Source organism: Haliaeetus albicilla, chromosome 9, assembly GCF_947461875.1.
Source record: "Haliaeetus albicilla chromosome 9, bHalAlb1.1, whole genome shotgun sequence".
In the NCBI taxonomy this organism is placed as follows: Eukaryota; Metazoa; Chordata; class Aves; order Accipitriformes; family Accipitridae; genus Haliaeetus; species Haliaeetus albicilla.
In genome coordinates, this window is record NC_091491.1 from 36,199,756 (window position 1) to 36,220,057 (window position 20,302).

A 20,302-nucleotide genomic window follows, 5' to 3' on the forward strand; every position below is an offset into this window, starting at 1 on the left:
ATCTTTCAGATTCTTAAGCATGAGACTAATTGTTTATATGAAGATCTCCATAGGGACAAATAAGTATTTGAAATTACAATTTGAGTCTACAAGTATTTGAAATTAAAATAGGTGTATGGAGTGGATTACAAGAATATAAATAGGTCTAAGGACATAAATTTATTTATTTTTTGTTTATTAAAAAAAAAAAAAGCCCACAACCCCCTTCTTCCCTTCAGACCCTGAATGTTGTGATTAAACATATTGTGATATATTAAGGTTTTCTACTGTTGTCTCTACATCTACTACTATTTCTTTTAGTACTGGGTAGAACACTAGAAATATATAATCAGGAGCAGGTTTGGGCAATGGGGAGTAGGCTGGGTAGTCTGATACATTTGAATGGTAGTAGTTGTGGGGAAACTAGCAATTTGTTTATTGTTTGTTTATCTGTTTAATACAGACCACAATTATTTGGGATGCCCACACTGGCGAAGCCAAGCAGCAGTTTCCTTTTCATTCTGGTAAGTCTTGATTTTGATGATTCAGGATTGTCATCTGAAAAGATGAAAACAGTGTTATTTATTAAAATAAATAAAAAAATGTGGAGTTTATGGTGCTTATTTACACCATTTTGAAGTCTTTCAGGCAGTCTTTGGATACTGGATCCCATATTTGTAGTCTTAGGAATTTTGAGAATGTAAACAAAGAATTGTTCTGATTTCATAACTTTAACACTCACAATTTTATTGCAGTTCTGTGAAAGTCATAGGAGATAATCCAAATATTACTGACTTTCTGTAGTACAGTGGCAGGCAAATCAAGTGGGTGGGCCACGAAAGATTTGTGTTTATCAGCTAAGGACTGCATTTGTCATCTTCCTGCTACAGTAATCCCAGCTCCGCATCCCATTGTTCTGCGCTGCCTGCTGTGCTGTCCCCAATTTGTTTGGCCACAAACCAGCTGAAAGGCTGTTCACTGGCCAGCTGGGATGAGAGTGCAGCCTCTCAGGAGGTCAGACAAATTGCTTTGTAGGCTGCATGCTATGCAAGCCTGCCAGAATCAGCTGGAAAATAGAATAGAGAGGATGACAAACATGTCATTGAAGGGCCTTTAAGAAATGTGTCTCGTTTCCACTTTTTATTGTGCTCGCACTAAGTTTTCAGTGGCATGACAACAATCAAAAACATCAATTCTTGATTTACTCGAAGCAATTCTGTGTGCTATCTGCCATAAATATCTTGGCTTGTTCAAATGGAATACGTCGCCCATGATTAAGCTTCAAGTTACCACACCTTATAATGCTGGAATTAAGAAAGGAAATAAATCATTACCTTTCACTGGCTCCCATCTATCAGCACAAGCATGAACTGTTAGTGGAGATGAGCGCATGCATGACGATGTGTTAAGTTGTAGGAACCTGTTCCTCATGCTGACTCTTGAGATTTATTTATAGATGACTTAACTACAGCTTGTTGTCCTGCTGCACTGTCTTCTGTATAACTGTTTCACTCCAGAGATGTTCCATGTTTTAATGACTTCTATTAAATTTTGTCTCATTTCTTTGTGCAAGACTGGTTTTGGCTGCATTTCTCACTGTTCGTAGCATTTGCTTATCTTTAGAACTGCTGTAAAATTAATGGTTGCTTCCTGTTGGCATTTGTTCTAACATGGTGCATGCTAAATTTGCAAATCAAACTCCTGCAGAATACATACCATAGTTTTAAATATCTTTCTTTTTCTTTTAGCACCAGCATTAGATGTTGATTGGCAGAGCAACAACACATTTGCCTCTTGCAGTACAGACATGTGTATTCATGTCTGTAAACTAGGACAAGATAGGCCCATCAAAACCTTCCAGGGTCACACAGTAAGTACTGGAAAGTTGGGGGTTGCTATATGATATGTTTATTAATGAGAGATTGGGGACCAGGTATATTTGCCAGTATACAGCACTTGTGTAGTGGTTGGTCTTTGGCAACAGTCAATAGATGCACATATGCAGGTGGTTGTAGTAAGGTCATATGGTAACTGTATTCCCCATCATTATTAGAACAATTCTCACTCCCATGTGCAGCTTTTTTTACCAGTGCCAGGATGGCATAGCAAAAGTGAGCTTTAGAAGAAGAAACATGGTAATTTTAAGACACAGCCTATGTTGTGTATGAGCATGCATGGGAAAATGTGATGAACAGGTAGCAAATGTTGTTGTTATTGATGGCAAAGCTAGGAATGAAAATTAAATGTTAAAATACTGACAATTATACAAATACTCATAACTGCTGTCCAACTTTATCTTTTGTAAGCTGTCATTTGTAATGGAAGTGAAGACTCCAACTTATTCTCACTGTTCAATTTTAGAATGAAGTAAATGCAATCAAATGGGATCCAACTGGTAATCTTCTGGCATCCTGCTCTGATGATATGACTCTAAAGGTAACGGGAGTTCTGGTACTGGCTCTTGTCTTTGTAGGACTCTGGAATGCACACCATTAGCTCAGGCAATCCAGCAGTATCAGTGTACTTGCTGTGTCGTCTAATATTTGTTCTTTTTTAATATAACAAGATTAGGCAATCCTAGCAAATCCTTGTTAATCAGAGCCAAGCTTTGGTCCAAAGCACTTGTTACAGTCTGCCACCCTGAGACTTGGAGCATGATTTATTAGGTGCTTTTAGCTGTTTACAGAATCAGGTCATTAATCATTAAGCTGTCACACTTGATGGTTGCTTTTGGTTAAAAGGAAGAGTTGGAATGCATGTCATGTAACACATATAAGAATGGGTGACTAGCTCCTTTCCTGATTTTCTTCTGTTTTCCCCTTCTTTCTAGTTAAAATCTTTGGCATATTGTTTCTTAAGAGACTGTGTGTACTCCTTGGTTTTTCCAGTTCATCAGGAGTCATTCTACAGTTTTCAATTGCACCTACACTTTTCCTCCACATAATTCATAGCAACAGGCTTTCTTGTAGAACTGGGGCAAACTTGTGAATGCAGAGGATACTGTAACTTATACATATGACTTGAAGGGGCAATAGAGATCCATACAAAAATACCACCAGGTTAGATGCATGAGAAGAAATGAGGTTGTTCATGTCTGACAGGCCTGTGCTGTTCCCATGGTGCAGGTGCTTTTCTGTTACTCCCATACTGCTTTATATTTAGTGGGTGTTTTACCACTATGTTTGGTAGAGTTTCGGGATATGTTTTGGGTTGGTTTTTTTTATGTTGACAGTGCTGTCCTGTTAGTAGCCCTTGGGACAGTTATTTCCATCTGCCTCACTGTTGTTTAATCAGAGACAGGGAATGGCTGAATGAGTAGCCAGATATCCCCTCCTGTGCTGGCACACAGTCAGGCACTTGCAGTGGAAGTCACCTTATCTGAATATAAACATTTAAGTGTTAAGCCTCCAGTCTAAAGCTGGATGTCTAGACATCTTTAGTCAACAGAGTGTCTAGCACCACTGAAGAGAATTCATCCTTTCCTAAGTTAAGTGTCTAAGTCAAGTGTGATAAGTAAACCCCTGAAAGCATCAGTCGTTCTCCACTGGCAATGGATGGAGTTGAAATAGCCAGCTTAAGCTGGGTATTTAGTACTTAGGCTTCTGAAACTCAGGTGAGATGAGTTCCAATCCAGAGCTCAAGCTCTTGGTGCTGCCTCTGAGTGAGTAGAGAGGTGACAACTGGGAACGTGTTTGTGGGCTCAGGCAATTAACTTCTTGGTTGCTGCTTTGAATTCAGCCCAGCCTGGAAAGCATGTTATCACTTTGTTCAGGATAACTGGAAGAGTAATTGCTTGTAGATAAGTCTGCACATCACTAATCACTTGTGGATTGCTTACTTTTCAGTGGCAGTAGGAATGAATGTCAGGTTTTGAACCATATGGAAGATGCCTATTTATTTCTCTCTCTTGTGATGCCAACTTGATATTCTCTAGGGCAGCTAATATGGACTTTTTTCATCTATACTAGTTTTGGGAAGATAAGCTAGATTTTGATCCCATGAATTTAAACGGGAAATACAATTTTAATTCTGCCTGCACATTGAAAATCAATTTCCACTTCAGTGAGGCACCAGTCCTGAAAAGTATCATTCATTTAAACATACATCTCAATTGCATCTTAAATACAGTTGGGCTCTAAACATGCTCCTGTTAGCTTTTTCTAACAAAAGGTGAGCTAAAAGCACTGCTGAAACAGATACCATTAAAAAGAGTGTTCAGATTAGGTACCATATCAAATGTCACATTTAGGAAAAGGTATAAAAGCCTTCCAAAATCCCTTCTGTAGTGGCAATGCAAACTATTCTATTAAGAGTTAGTTTGTTGAAGGCTGTCATGCAGGAGTTGGGAGTCCTAAGGAACTGTGTGAAGTACTGAACAAACACCTGGCAATGCAAATCCTAATAAGCCAGGAAAATGCCATAATGCATTTTGCAGTATGCATCTATGGCTTTGTATGAAAACAGAAAATTGTTCTACTATCCCTTTATTTCACTCAGTCTGTATAGCAAGAAGTTCATATAAAAATAGGACTGTGGTATGTTGTCAACTTGGACATGAACATATACATACTGCTCTTCTCACTTTAGTTCTCATCCCTGCACTTTTCAAGGTGCTTGTAGTCAATACATGCAGATTGGTTTCTATAGACAGTACCTTTATTACTCATTAACCCCATCAGGTACTTGTAACTCAAAGAATGGAGGGTACTGGAATAATACTTGTCATAATTACTCTAGAAACCCAGCAGCCATAGGAAATGTTTTGAGTGGCCTAAAAGGTAGCAGTCAGACTACAAATGATAGAGAAGAAAGATATGAAATATATTTTAGTACAATCTTATGCTAAATGTCTTTGTGTTTTCTTCCGTTTTTATCATAGATCTGGAGTATGAAACAAGACAGTTGTGTCCATGATTTACAAGCACACAACAAAGAAATTTATACTATCAAATGGAGTCCTACAGGGCCAGGAACAAATAATCCAAATGCCAATCTTATGTTAGCAAGGTACTGTTTAATCCTGGTTTTATTGCATTTATTTTAATGCCTGTTAAGCATTATTTTTACTTTACTCTTTGTTCATGTAGGTTCACAGAATGTTTTGAAGCATGTAGCATACTTTATCATATTGTGTTTGTATCAGTAACAAAAATATTTTGAATGGAGATGTAATTAATCTGTGTTTTTTCCCCTTGACAGTGCATCCTTTGATTCTACTGTTAGGTTATGGGATGTAGACAGAGGAATTTGTATTCACACTCTGACAAAACATCAAGAACCTGTGTACAGTGTAGCTTTCAGTCCTGATGGCAGGTACCTGGCCAGTGGCTCCTTTGATAAATGTGTACACATCTGGAATACACAGGTATAGCTCTTCCGTCTGTTTAGAAGTTTGTGGTTTGGTCTTTTCCATCAGCACCCTTCCAGCTTTTGTTGCTCCTTCATGTTTTGGCCACAAAGAGCTTTGCCATTCCTAACATGCTGATTCACTTTGTCTTTGTTCTAAGGTTGCTTCTGTTAGTGTATGTGCGTTTAATTTCTCTCTTCGAGTCCTTGCTATGGTAAAGTAATAGTTGTCTTTACATTGTCTTTACTTAACAAAAAAAGCCAAAAAAACCTACCAACCAACCAACCAAAAAAAAACCCAACCAAAAAACCACCACCAACCACCACCACGAACAAAACATATTCAACAAAGTGTCTCCAATAACATGTTGCATCCAAAAATTGTCTTTGTTAGCTCTGAACTTTAAACTCCTGGTAAAACAGGTTTGCTGTGAAAAATTATGACTGGATGTAGACATACAAATCTGATAGCTATTTCACCGAATTTCACTGAAAAACAAGAGAATGTAAAGTGAGAGAAGATGATGACAACAAAATGTTTCTACTTAGCTTTCTAAGAAAGGACACTATTGTTTTGTGTTTCTGGCAAAAAAAAGGGCTGATTGCAAATGAAAGTCTAAAGACTTTGTTGTTAACACAAGGTGTGATCTCTGGCTACGGGGAATTGGATATTAGTTTTTGAAAGGCTCATTTCAGTAATCGGAAGTAGTCATGACCATCCCCCGTTTTGCCTGTCGACCACAAGAGATCAAGATGCGATAATTGTGTTTGCCACGGTCTTTAACACAGTGCTGAGATTGTCCACAAGTCTCATCTGGACCATTTCCTCTGAGAATTTCAGCTTTTAAAAGCAGCGGGGAAGTTTTACATGCTGTACAAATTTTACTTGTTCGCTTGGATTTTGTTATATTAATTACATGTTTTGTCCCTTTTTAGACAGGTGCCCTAGTTCACAGTTATCGGGGAACAGGAGGGATTTTTGAGGTTTGCTGGAATGCAGCAGGAGACAAAGTTGGAGCAAGTGCTTCAGATGGCTCAGTAAGTGCTGCTTGACTTGGTTGACATTCTAAAAACAGGCATCTTCTGGACATCTTTTGACTAACAATGGAGACAAAATTTCCTTCTGTAGCTGAAGTTTGAATACAGCCAGCTCACCTGTAGATTTTCGCCTATAAGGGTGTTGTAATGTTGTAAGGAGAATGTCGTTGTTCGAACTTAATCCATTACCATTCTAAACCCTCCAAAAATCTCAGAAGGTGAAGATGCCTCTAATTTAGATTTTCTGTCCCTACTGGGACTTACTATGGAAATGTGTTCAGTGTGGCTGGTCTTCTCATTGTAGTCTGGAAACAAGTTCATTTTTGCCTCTTTGCCCTTTTCGAGTGAAAATGTTCAGTGTAGGTGATGCTATTATAATGCATGATAGGAATGAAATAACTTCTGCATTGCATTCAACGGAAAGTGCAGCAGAACAACATACAAATTTCTGAATGCCCGTAATTAAAAAGTTCCTAAAAATGACAGGAGCTATACGTAAATACCAGTCTGATTACTTCACTTAGAAGAAGGGAATAAAACCGTATGTTTTAACTAATCATGAATGCACCCCCTATCAACTTACAGTGGTGTGTTGTAGCATCACCTCCTAGCTCTTCTGACATTGTGCTGCAAAGTACTCCAGTAAAATATTAACATGCAGTTCTTCATAACAAGTACAATACTTGGGTTTTTTGCTTGGTTCTCTTTTGCCATGGTTTTAAAAGAAAGGAGAAGAGAGCCTAAGGAAAAGCAAAATTAGAATAAAATAAGAGTGATAAAGGAATTGCATTTTGAAGTGCTGTAGCTTAAAGTAACAAATGTCAGCAAAAAGCAATCCTCATAGCTTTGTAGTCCAGAGTCTCAGGTACTATCTTAACACAGGTGCCAAAGTGTTCTCCTGTCCTGCATGCTCCATGCTGGTAAGCAAGATTGCTTTGTTAAATTCAGAACTTCCTGTATTCTGTTCTGAACCCTTAAGTACACTAAATTGTAGAGAATTAATTTTGATTGGTCTTTCATATCATTTTAGTCTTACAAGTATAGACAATATCATAAAAAGAACAAAAGCTCAAGGCATATCCTCAGTAGAAATTCATTATCATTCCCCCCTAGATGACCCTTTTATATACATGCTGTGTAACCTTTCCAGTCTTCCAGTTAATTTGGCCCAAGAGGCTGATTGTGCTTGCAACAAATTTGTTTTCATTTAGCTTCTGCTCTTTTAAAAATGTTGCGTTTATATTGTTTGCTAGTGAAAGCCCTTCTCATCCCCTCTGTTTTAAATGTACTTATAGCTGGTAATAACTAAGCAAATATAGGCACTTTTGAACTGTTTGGTGACTGAAAGCATAGCTTGTATATGATTGTATTTTGCTAGTAGATTTCTGTATCTAACAGGACTAGAAGCACTACTTAGTGAAGATTTTGAAAAGACTAAAACTGGAATTTGTATACCATTAACTGTTTTTTCAGAATTATTCCGGTCAATTCTAGTATTTGCCCACACATTTTTAATTTCATTTTACTATATTTTTATAACCTAGATTCAAGTAAGTTCTTGGCCTCATAATGTTAAATAACAGGCAAACAGCTTACATAAGATGTTGTTAATGTTCTGATAGTAATTCCTTAGGCAGCAGTACCCTTAGCACCTGGGTCTGGCTGGCTGCTCATAAACAAAGTGCTCACCTGGTGATTCCCCTCCCACCCAGTCTATTGTTAATAGATACAAGATTAAGCTTACACAGTCTGTTTCATAGGTTTTGCTCAGATACCTCACACAGAATTGTATAAATGTGCAATATTGTGCAATGTGCAATTTCTGTATATGTATTCCTTTTTCTTGCAGGTTTGTGTATTAGACCTACGGAAATAGCGCTACTAGTTGGAAGCCATGGACCGACTATGAATGTGTACATAGCCAAAATGACTGTCCCTGACCCATGTACTGCTATAGTCCCAATTGAACCATGGCCAGTCCACTACAGCCAAACGTAAAAGAAATATATACATATACTGTATATAAAAAGAGGAAAAAAAAAAAAAAAAAAATTACACCCTGAAGAGGATGACAGAGTTTTGTCACAGCTTGTGAATCCTGTTCACCAAGTGCTGGAATCTGCTGTGCCCCAAAATAACATTTAAAGGTTTTGGATATGAAAAACAGAAGAGAGAGCGAGAGAGAGAGAGAAATATACCATATACAAGAGCAGACCCATATACATACCAAATTCAGAAGATACTAATGGCAGCCTTCATTACCCCTCTCCCCTTTAAATCCATTGTGACAATGGATTGTGGGGTATTTTTGTTTTCCTTCTCAGTAGTTGAGCAGTTTGTGTGTACAGAGAAAATGGACTTACAGAAATCTGCAGCAGTAGTTTTTTCTTTGCTTTTAAACATTGGGTTTTCTGTTTTGTTTTGGTTAAGTTTACGGATGCATGAAGTAAGGGAGTGAATTAGTTTCTTGTTTATATTTTTTTCACCTTGGAAAAAAAATGTTTCTTTGAAACATATTGTAATGCGTTCTTTGAAAAGGTAGATTGAACCTGATAATGTTTGGTACATTTTGTGGCTCCCAGAGCACAATTTTGTGAACAGAGGGAGGGTGGAAAAGGGATTATGGAGAGAGAAGAAAAAAAAAAATCCTTCTTCGAGGCGTGATATTTCACGTCCTGCTCATCTACGAAGTATGACAGTAATGGGTATAATGCTATGTTTTATTTTCTGGTGACATGGCTGAAATGCAGTAGTTTCTTATTTGGGACATAATTCTGCCAAACTTAAGAATAGAAGGGCACAAAAATACAGAAAAGAAAAATACAGGGATGCAAAAAAAAAAAAAAGGACAAAAAAAGAGGAAAAATTGCATCTTCTGTTGCTTTAAGACCATAGCTAAAATATGGTTAAATTGTGCACTATTGTGAAAAGGAGCAAAGTATAGCTGGGGGATTGTTTTTTAAGAGGTTAAGATCTTTCTGGACAAGGGTTCACGCCACAGCTTCTTTGAGAGTTGTCCATCGTTATTTGTAGGAGCTTAGATGTATAATTGTAACCAAACTCCAGTATTAAAAGTATCTCATGTAATTTTTCTTTATTAAAATAAAATCTTTGGCATATATTTGATAACACTGCCATTAAGAGGCAAAATGTTTACTACCTTAGATTTAAAAAAAAAACTTAAACAAAGGACTTGCTTCAAGTTTATTTTAATAGCAGTGATTCAGCTTATTTAAAAGATGAATACTTGCACTAATTCCCCTGCTGCTCCAGTCCTGCAGTTTATTGTATCTTGTGACTACATTTTTTTCCAAATATAGGGTAGATGTAAGCTGCTATTTTTTTAATAATCACTACTATATAGTGTCTTTTACTCTGTTTACAATATCAAGTATTTTTCTTACAATGACAGATGTATATGGCAAACCTTTTTCTGCTCATGTGATTAAAAGTATACTGATAGTGATTTTATTTGTAAATGATAGCATGAGGTTGTGTTTACGCGTATGTGTAGTCGAAAAGGTTGCATCATGTCTTGCATAAGATTCCAAGAGTGTAAATTTATAAGAGAGGTTGTCAAATTTATGTCACAGGCATTTTACTTAAGGAATGGTTTATATTACAGAGCTTTGCAAAGTTACCAGTTTTATAACACTATTTCAATCACAAATAATTTTGTGGCTTATGATTGCTAGTCTCTAACCTATTTTTTTGTTTTGGTTTGATTTTTTTTTTTTCCTCTCCAAGTTAGGTCTGAATTGATTTAATTGAGATAATGCAGCTTTGACATTTTAACCATTGTTCTTTAGGCATTGATTTCTGCTATTTCCATGGAATAAACACGACTTGAAGCAAGTCTGAGTTTGGCTAAGGTAGGGTAGCAATTTGCCAGTGGTAAGGAGAAGTCAACAGTACATTCTTTATATATACCCCAGGATTATAATACTATCATACACAGCATTTAAAACCAACAAAAAGTCATATCCATAAAGACAGTCATCCGCGGTGGTTCAGTGCCAGCTATTTTTAGGGTTTTGGAACATAATACAAATGTTTAGAGCAATTACCCTGTGAGTTACAATATGTAGGAAACCTAATATATTGAGTGTCTGGCACTTGAAATATTGCTTTTATTGCTGGAGGTCCATGACTGTGGCTGACCTCTGTCATTTAATGAAAAAAAAAAATAAAAATAAAAAAAAAAATTCTGTGCAATAATTTTAAACTGTGCTCCCAGGAATAGACACAAATGTTTTGAGTATGTTTAAGCTGCATTTTTCGTTTAGCAATGCATTTGTCAATTGCACTGAATTTAAATCTGAAAGTCAGAAGTGATTCTTGATAGTACTTTTGTATTTTAATATGGACAGTTTATTCATTTTCATAAAAGTTATTGGATGATTCTTTCAGCCAATCGAAACAATTGTGGTGGAATTCTGTGACATAGCTGCAAAATCACACAGCCATGTTTTAGGGTATTGCCATTTTCCTCTTTCTCAATCATCAGCTCTTTTGGTTGTAATTCTAGTTGCTTAAGCATAGTACCACATATTCAGAAATAGACAAAACAGAGCTTCAGTACCACGGGTCCAGGGCTTTCAGGTGCTCGAAGCACAGTCCAGCGGGAACGTCAGATCTGTTGACTTGAGTGCTCTGGACGCGCAGGCTGAGACCCCCAACCTGGTGTTAATCAGCAGTGCCCCCACTGTAGTGGAATGATGCCAGTTTCCACTAGCAGAGGATCTGGCCAATAGATATTTTATTGTTGTCCTTTACTAGCATGCCACAGTGCTGCTCCTGCTCACACCTCTTCTCGCCTCTTGTTTTATACACTGTTAAATGCATGCATGCAAGGTGTGCTAGGTTCTGTGATTACGTGAAGCAAAAAAAAAAAAAAAAAAAAGAGAACCATGACATTAATTGTTACCTTTTATAGCACAAAGACCTCGTATTCAATAGTGAGGTAGACTATCCAAATTGTTCCTTTAAATTGAGTATGCCAAATGTCAGTAAGACCCTAACGTTGTATAAACGTATGCACATCCTTAGTCTTGCAGAGTAAAATTCTGTTGCGCCTGTTTTCCAAGTGTAAAGGCAGACGTGTGCATAAGCCTTTGCATACATTACAGTTCCTATTTTTTCCAGTTCAACACGTTAATGGGCAAATATCCAGATAGAGGAGAAAAGGAAGGGGAAAAACTGGGCTCAGAATTAATGATGGAATAAGAAATGAACTGCTCTTGAGTTCGCTGTCTTTCTATGCATCCATCTCAGAATCCCGTTTCTCATTTCTGCATAATTAGGTCCAGGTTTCTGTAGAGTTCCTCTTTTTCTATTTTTACTTTACCTTTTTTTCTGCATTTTTAAATTGATGTAAAGATTCCCAACCAGTGGACTTTTTAGTGTAGTTAAGAGAATATCTAGGTCCTCATAAAAGCTTTTTTTAGACTCTTTGTAATGTTGATAAACTCAGTTTATTCTGGGACTACAATTGTGCAGGGTTATTTAGCGTGTCTACTAGATGATTGGAAATCTTATATGAAACACTAAAAGTGCCTCTTTTTCTGGGTTGGGTGGAGGGAGGTAATAGTTACCGGAGTCAGAATGACATGGCATTTTGAAGCATGTTTCTTGATTTCATGACACTTTAATGCATCTTGAGAGAAAGGCCAAAGATTTCTACCAATTTTAATTAATTTTCATTTTAAAAAGCACTCCTTTTTCCTTACACTGCTTACCTCATGCTAGGGTATTTAATGGGACGTTGTACCTTTGAAATGTTCTTTGTGTTTAGGAAGAATAGTAGGTGGCATAGGGCGGTTGTGCCAGTTTGCTTACAGAGCAATCTTAGCAGCTGATGCATTTAGTTCTGCCGAATGAAGGAATTTCATTAAAATCGCAAACTGGGTTTTTCAGCTTGTAAATAAAAGGTTGTATGGTTTTGTCTGTTTAGCAAAGAGGAGCCTTGGGACCCGATTTTTCCAATCTTTACTTAACCAGAAATCCCATTGTCTTTCACTTCATGAGAAAACCTTGCCAGAATAAGCATCGGAGGCGTTGGGTCTGTGTAATACCATGCAGCGTGCCACGTAGGTAAAACGAGCCACATCTCACTCGAGCCGAGACTCCCCTTGGCTTTGGGGGGGGGGTTGCCAGAGCAGGATTGCCTGCCGGATTTAGCCCAGTGTTCCTTTTCCATTGACAAGCGTGATAGCTTCTCCCTTCCCAAAGTCCTGTAGAGCCGTTCCCCAGTGGGATCAGTTTCACACTCTCCAGAAGTCTGAAGAAAGCAGAAGCAACATTGTGGCATGTTAGAAGCAAATATGGCTTCGGGAGACAGCAGTAAATCTCCATCAAGATCCCTGACATTTTCCGTAGGGAGAGAGCCGTGGAGCAGTCTTCACTTCTCCCTCTAGAGAAAGCTCTGAAATACCACGTTCTGTGAAAGTGTGACTGTCTTCACTGTCAGTCTGATGGAAGGCAGACGAACCAGGAAAATCTGCCGTTTCTTGCGGATTGCAGATTTAGTGTTAATAGTGCTTCAGATCAGTAGTTTTGAGTACATAATTCGCTTTCTCTGCCTTTAAGTTTGAAGCTTGACAATAACTTGAGGCATGTTTTTGTTTTGTTTTCTTTTTTAAATAATCATTCATTTTTACTTCATAATGTTTTTTGACATTTGTGGGTAAATACAAGAAAACAGTCTGCATGTTGTTGCTAGTCCAGTGTACTTTGCAATCTTGTCCTCAACAGACTGCAGTGTGCAGAACAGTAATTCTAGAATACAGAAGTAATTTTCTCTCTCTCCTGACATTGACATTGTAGTTGTAATGGTTTCATTTGGAGTTACAAATCCTTTGGGTCTAATTCTGTGAGCCTACCTATAGCACTGGATTAAAATGTCTGCATCATTTCTTCAGTTATCCAGTTAAATTACAACTGTTGTAAAAGTGTAAACCAGCCCATGACAGTTTTTTTTGTACTTGTTTAAAGGACTTTTATTGTTCAGTTTTCATGATTATTGTCTAAAGAAGACTGATATAGATGTTCTATACTGTCCTGGACCATGTTAATTACACTTTATGATGTATTTTGGTTCTACATCACAATGATTTGTCCCCAAGGCCCTTATATCCCTTCTAGGCACATTTTCTGTTGCAGTTTCCCTTTGCATTGTATTGCTTTGACAACTGTAATTTGAATCAGATCTGAAAGAGGTCCAGAATAAAATATATTTTGATATTACCTTGGCTGAATGTAATTTTAAATGCTTGGTTCAGAAGATTTGCAGATGATTACGTTGGGGTAGTGGTAGACTGAAACGCTATGTTTAATACTTATTTTGGCACATTTTCATGTAAGACAATACGTAAGAAGCAGTGGGAGATAATACATTGTACAGCTGCATACTCTTTATGAACACACAGTAGATCCTCTGAAAACGGTGAAGCTATCCTCTGCCACCATTTACCGTTACGCGTTTGGTTTAGACGAACTGCTTTCTCACGTGTGCGTTTTACGTGTTTCATCTTCTCCTTACCCATACACTTGCGGGAAAGAAACTGGGTCTAGTGACATTCACAGCCACACTCCAGCTGTTTAGAAGACTTTGGAGGCGTGGGAGCAGGCTCCTGTTTGGTAATGCAATCTCACGTCAGAGAGATCCGTTCTTACGGAGTGATTGACATTGATTATGGAAAGGAATGTTATTTGTGTTACTGTATTTCAGATGTTCGAAACCATTTAGATTTGCACATGAAATAACATGTATCCATCTATACATAATGATGTTTTAATTCCTTTAGAATTGTGGGCCGTGTCACAATCCAAGAGAGCGAACCCAGAGGGTTTATTTTCAATGTCGCTAGAACTTTATGGTGAAATTACTGCTTTTTCATGTAGACTGTTTATTTGCTATAATATGTTCAAAATTAATAGCTTTCTTATTTCAGTAATGTTATCAAAATCAATTTATTTTAATATGTTGAAATTTGCTGTTGAAAAACATACGTAATGGATTGAAAATGGAGGAGGGACTGTATTTTACAAGTGTAGAACCAGTCTTGGATTCCCTTCACCTGGAGTCTGAGTGCACTTCAGGATTTCTCTGTCATCGTTTGAATTTTGAGAGAGCAATATCGAAGCAATTTCATGGTTTTGAGTCAGACTGTACTAACTACATGATACAGAAATTTGTGTGTGTCTTAATTTCATTAGGGCAAACACTCCCCTTTAGAGTATTCCGCCCCCCCCCCCCCCCCGAGATGCAGGAACCACAGAGGGGTGGTGCAGTATGTAGATATTACGCTTGCATGGTAGTGATGCCCGCCTCTGTTCCCTGAGGAGGAGACAATATTCCAGGTAGGTGCATTATGCCATTCCCACCCAAATCTTCCCTTTGAAGTTTAGTTATCCTCATGCTGTAACAGTCTGGGTTTTGTAATGCTGTAGGAACTCGTGATCTCAGGTATTCACAAAGGCCATGTTCCCTACCTTGTAGGGGAATGATTTAATGGAAGTCTAAGCAACACCTTTGGTTCCCTGATGTCAGCACAGGGCCGCTGTAACAGAATAGTAGTTTAGGAGGAATTTATTCTGCAGAGAACAATGATGCCCCAGTTAGTACAATTTGTCCTTAAGGAAAGCTGACCCAGGAGATCTGCAGTGCAGAGGCTTTCTTATTTATCTGACTAACTGGAAATTGGTACCATAAAGGATTGTTTGAAGGATTAAAAAAGACACAAGTTTTCTTAATAGATGTAATGTGAAAATGTTCAGCTCCTAGATACATTCTTCAGATACCCAAGTCAAGATTTTGGTTTCAGGAAGGTGTCAAGAAGTCTCAATAGAGGTCAAGTACTTTCAACAGACTCTTTTCTTGTTTCCAGAGAGATTTTCTGGCTTGCTCTAGATGCTGAGAACCCTAATTTTTGCCTTGAGAGAGCTGCATTTTGAGCTTTCTGAATTACATGTTCTTGCACATTTCAAGACTTCTTCACTGGACTGGCAACAGCTCGGATTGAGTGTTCTCCCTTCCCAGTTAGAGAACAAAAGGTCCCTGCTCACAGCGATGCTGAGGGGAAATTTCCAATTACTTCAGTGCAAGCAGGCCTAGGGCAGCACTTCTGAAAAAAAATGTTGGTGGATGAAGGGTTTTTTGCTGACAAATATTAAAAATCCATCTATCGAAGATCGTGTTTCCCATTCCACTGTCTTGAAGGGCACATAAAACAAATCTAAGGCACCATTTGCTCTTCTTGTATGTTGTCTTAGCCTTCATAGAAAACATTAAATCTGCAGGCTCCATTTAGTTTAATTTCTACCTTTGTCCCTGCTTTAAATGTCTTCTACTGACAAGAACATCTGAAGGTGTAGGGTCAATCTTTAATAAATGCCAGGCACGGGTAGGGTGGAAGTCATCTAAATGTGGCTGTTGGTTCTCCAGAGCTGTATTCGGTCTTTACAATCTTTTTCTTGCTCACGGAGTTGCGCTGCTGCATTGTTTGCAATTACAAAAGCTACTAGGAGCATAATGTCTGCTAGCTGTTACACTTGAATTGCATTGTGGCTTTACACTTTATGGAAAAAGACTTTTTTATCATATAATAACCATCCGTTCCTAATACTTAAACTGGGAGCTGCAGTAGATTCTGGCATATATCCCTTAATTTCTTGTAAGTGAATCATTTTTAAGGTAGGGAATTCCCACCTCAGGAAAATAGTGCAGAATTGCAATTACTGATGCTTAGTTTACTTTTTAAATTGTTATTTGAAAGTTTTGAAGTTCTTTCACTTTCTATTGCCACATCTCATCTATCTTCAGTTTGCTTGAATACTGCAGCAAAGTCAGGTGCTGATTAGGTGGATAGGAACAAACTGCTTTCTAGCAGGAAGTAATTTGAAGCCAGAAGCCAATTCCCAAGGCAAAGAAGTAGGAGTGTGTATAGTTGCAATTGCGTTGTTTACCATCTCATGCTCAAATCAGTAAATCTCACTCTGTGTGCTGAATAAAATATTCTATTATTTTATTCTATTAAATATTTAATTTCAGTTTAGTTCCTGCAGCTAATTTTACAGGAAATCATTCAATATAGTTTTCATAGAGAACAAATTATAACTTTGCATGGTGTGGTGTTAAAGCAGGGAAATTTCCTGTTCAGTACCCTTTTGAAATGTCAGTTAATTAGAGGTATAGTTTGTTGCTGTTGCCTGGACAGTGCGTATGCCTCTGAGTTTGGGGTTTAGGTATATGATTTCTTATCTAGAGCATTCAAGTGCAAAATACTTGTTGACCTATATATTTATTTATCTGCTGGCTTATTACTGTTTGCTTGGCTGGGTGGATAAATCATCTCAGTGTTTGTCGGCTGCTTTTCTCATTGCAGGTAAGTTATGCCTCTGAATTGGACAAGAAATGAGAAATAATAAGAAATCTGTGCCCATAGTGCTCTGTTAGTTTGAACATCAGCTCGTTACGTGGCTTTCTGTGTCATTTGCAGCTGGATGACATTTTACATGTGTGGACAGAGGAATTCCAAGAGTTCTGTCTCTCCAGCTTTTCATCCATTTTATTCCACTTTATTTAGGAGGACTTTTAAATAAGCAGGATCAAATTGAATACTTTTGCTTTTGGAGGTTCTGTTTGAAAATAATGGAGTTGTCACATAATTAGGAAGGCAAGGAGAAATGACCGTGGTTGTAGTCTTGAAGAGAAGTCGGCAGTCAGGCAGGCTGCCTGTGCCTGCTTCTGACAGACAGCTGCCAATCTGGTCTCAAAGGCTTTCCTGAGCCATCTATTCCAATACTGCGATAGTCTTAATGTTAAAGCACTTTTCTGTCTAATCTGAATCTTCTTTGCTGCAATTTGAAACTTACTATTTTGTCCACCCTGAATGTGGGGGGAAAGAAGAAGCTGTTTCTTTATTGTTTACAGCAGCCTTTTACATATTTGAAATCTGTTGTTGTGTCTTTTCTTCTTTAGGCTGAACCATCCTCAGTGCATCTTAATCAATTCATCAACACCAGCTGCTCTTCTTGACAAACAATCTAATGAATACTGAAATAAGAATCATGTTTATAAGAAATATGCTCTCTGGCACGAGTGAGGAAGAGAGGGGGGGAAATTGAAAATGAAATAAGACTCCTAGTTTTGCAGTTCTGCTATAATAAATATGAACAATGGCTCAATAATTTATGAGTTTGCATTACTGATGTCCCAGCAAAGATTGGACCCCACTGTTCTTGAAAGTTTTACATAAACACCTTTTTTCTCTTCTACAAGCCTTCGTTTGCGCTGTTCCCCCTTCCTGGGTTTCAGCTAGTGGGGGGTTTTGTCCAGAGTTACCCAGCAGGTCTACGGCAAAGCTAGGAATAAAACTCAAAATTCCCTACTCCGAAGGTATTTTCCCCAAAACAGGATGGGAGGACCAGACTGAGGGTTGTATCTGCCCATGGCTTCCACATGCGACCACCCTCCCAAACCAGTTCTGCTACAGAAATGTTCCAGAACCTGTGAGAATGGGGAAGGGCACACTGGAAAGTGGAGATGTACGTGATGCCTGAATTGAAACAAAACAGAAGTGTGAATTCATAAAATGCTCCAGTGATAATTCTAACATGCTTGGTAAGAGTACTAAGAGATAGAGAAAGAATTTTTGCTGCCTTATATTAAACATGCTTTCAGGCAGTAAATGTTTTTTAATGTGATAAAAATATATTTCAGTAAAGGCTGCTTCTATCTTATGGAGACCTACATATTCCTGATTTCTGACCACACAGCTATTTTGTCTCCTGAAGAGCTGCTTTTAAATAGACCAATGTCACAAGGATTCAAAAATAATCAAATCTATTGTAAATAAAAAGCTTTAAACGCATACCACTTTTTGGAACTGGAAAACCCCAAACATCTGCAAACTAACCAAGAGGTCATTTCTCAACTGAGACCACACATAAATAATTTCAATCCAAATGGAACTTTTGAGATAAAAACTGTAGGTTGTAAAAATCAAATATCTGACATATCTCTCAAGTTCTCTGCTTAGTGGTCGCAGCTGGCTGCAACCCTGACCACTGTGAAACAGCCCTTGAAAGGCCACCAGAGCAGCCATCTCCAGGCTGCTTACGCAGTATCTACCCATCCTAGCTAAGAGAGCATCCAGCACATGTTCCTGAGTACAGGAACGGTTAAAAGTTCCCAAAAGGAGAGAGAAGGTTCTTCTCTGTGAGCTGCTTCAGCTCACTGACCCAGCAGAAAAACATTGGGTGGTTTTATTTTATATTTTTCCCTTTCCAGGGTGGAACAGCAGATGTGGAAGTGGCGGGATTGCCCAGCAGCAGGGTGGGCTGTTAGACCAGCGCAGCTCCTGCACCTGCCTGCACCTAGAGCGAAAGCCTGCGTGCTGGTTTTGACTGAGGTAGAGTTAATTTTCTTCATAGTCGCTTGTATGGGGCCGTCCGCTGGATTTGTGCTGAAAACAGGGGTGATAACACAGGGATGTTTTCGTTCCTGCTGAGCAGTGCTCACACAGAGCTAAGGGCTTTGCTGCTTCTCACCCCACCAGTGAAGAGGCTGGGGGGGCACAAGGAGTTGGGAGGGGACACAGCCGGGACAGCTGACCCCCAACTGACCCAAGGGATATTCCAGACCATAGGACATCATGCTCGGCATGTAAAGCTGGGAGAAGAAGACGGAAGGGGGACTTTCGGAGTGATGGCGTTTGTCTTCCCAAGTCACTGTTAGGTGTGATGGAGCCCTGCTGTCCTGGAGATGGCTGAACACCTGCCTGCCCATGGGAAGTGGGGAAGGAATTCCTTGTTTTGCTTTGCTTGTGTGTGCGGCTTTTGCTTTCCCAATTAAACTGTCTTTATCTCAACCCACAAGTTTTCTCACTTTTACTCTTCTGATTCTCTCCCCCATCCCACCAGGGGGGAGTGAGCAAGCGGCTCTGTGGGGCTTAGTTGCCAGCTGGGGCTAAACCACAACAGCCTGATACATGCTGAGATTTCTGGATGTATTCTCCAGCAAATGGGCATCTGAGGGTGCTTCCGTGTCTATGGGTAAGTGGGGAATGACTGAAAAATGGTGAAGAGGTATAAACTACTTTCAGTATGCAGATCACTTCTAGCTCTCGGTTATTATCTGCTCTGCTCTTGCCTGTATTGGGGAGCAACCTGGACCCTTCTTCTTAGGGGCCTGAGCATGACCGCTGCTGCCATGGGGATTAAGTCAGAAGAAAAGACATATCCTTTATCAGCCCTAATTGAGAGAGGAATTTTAAGGATCAAACAGTCTCAGCGGTGGTGGAGGGGGTAGGTGTGTACTGTATTCTCAGCTGCTTCCATATCCCCAAGGAAAAGTGGAAACTAGAAGAGGAGGTTTCATTAGCATTATTTTATCACTGCCGCTGAGCAAGAAGGATGTGTTATTTTCCCATTAGGTTTGTGCGTCTCTGCTATTTTCCAAAACTTGCTACTCCAGCTGGGATTGCTGCCGCAATGCTATACTTGGTTCACGATAAGCTGCAAGATTTCATTTTCTTTTCCTTTCCCTTGTGTTAGGGCATTAGTTGTGCTTTGTACAGGCTCCTGAGCAGTCGTGGTCCTGGGGCAAGAACAGGAGCATCCGACAGAACGGTGCAAGCCAGGCACCGTGGCAAGCCCTGCAACTCAGGAGCTGCTGCCAGGCATCCCAGCAAGACTTGCCTCGTATTGAAGGCGATTTCCAGAAACTCAAGAAAGAACTTGGTCTGGGCTAATAGGGCTGAGTTTTAAGTTTCAGGGTGCAGGTGTGTGACTCTCCTTAAGATGTCCTAACACCTCTTCTGACCTAGAGCATTGCTTCTTGCGTGCAACTATCCAGTGTCCAGTTTGTCTAAGTGTGGAGAGAGGCTGAAAGAGCAACATGGTGTTGCAAGGACATGTCATCTGAACTGAACTACAA

General features: G+C 39.0%; 1 protein-coding gene across 2 annotated transcripts in view; it reads left to right on the plus strand.

Annotated features, from left to right (window-relative positions):
- Positions 1-13,608, plus strand: part of TBL1XR1 (TBL1X/Y related 1) — a 119,383-nt gene extending 105,775 nt beyond the window's left edge. For both annotated transcript variants that reach the window (XM_069792697.1, XM_069792696.1), the window contains 7 exons: positions 443-503; positions 1,728-1,849; positions 2,341-2,415; positions 4,859-4,986; positions 5,179-5,344; positions 6,262-6,363; positions 8,213-13,608. In XM_069792697.1, coding sequence (XP_069648798.1) covers positions 443-503; positions 1,728-1,849; positions 2,341-2,415; positions 4,859-4,986; positions 5,179-5,344; positions 6,262-6,363; positions 8,213-8,239 — 681 coding nt within the window. In that variant the 3' untranslated portion in view covers positions 8,240-13,608. The remainder of the gene's footprint in view (positions 1-442; positions 504-1,727; positions 1,850-2,340; positions 2,416-4,858; positions 4,987-5,178; positions 5,345-6,261; positions 6,364-8,212) is intronic.
- Positions 13,609-20,302: the final 6,694 nt, after the last annotated feature.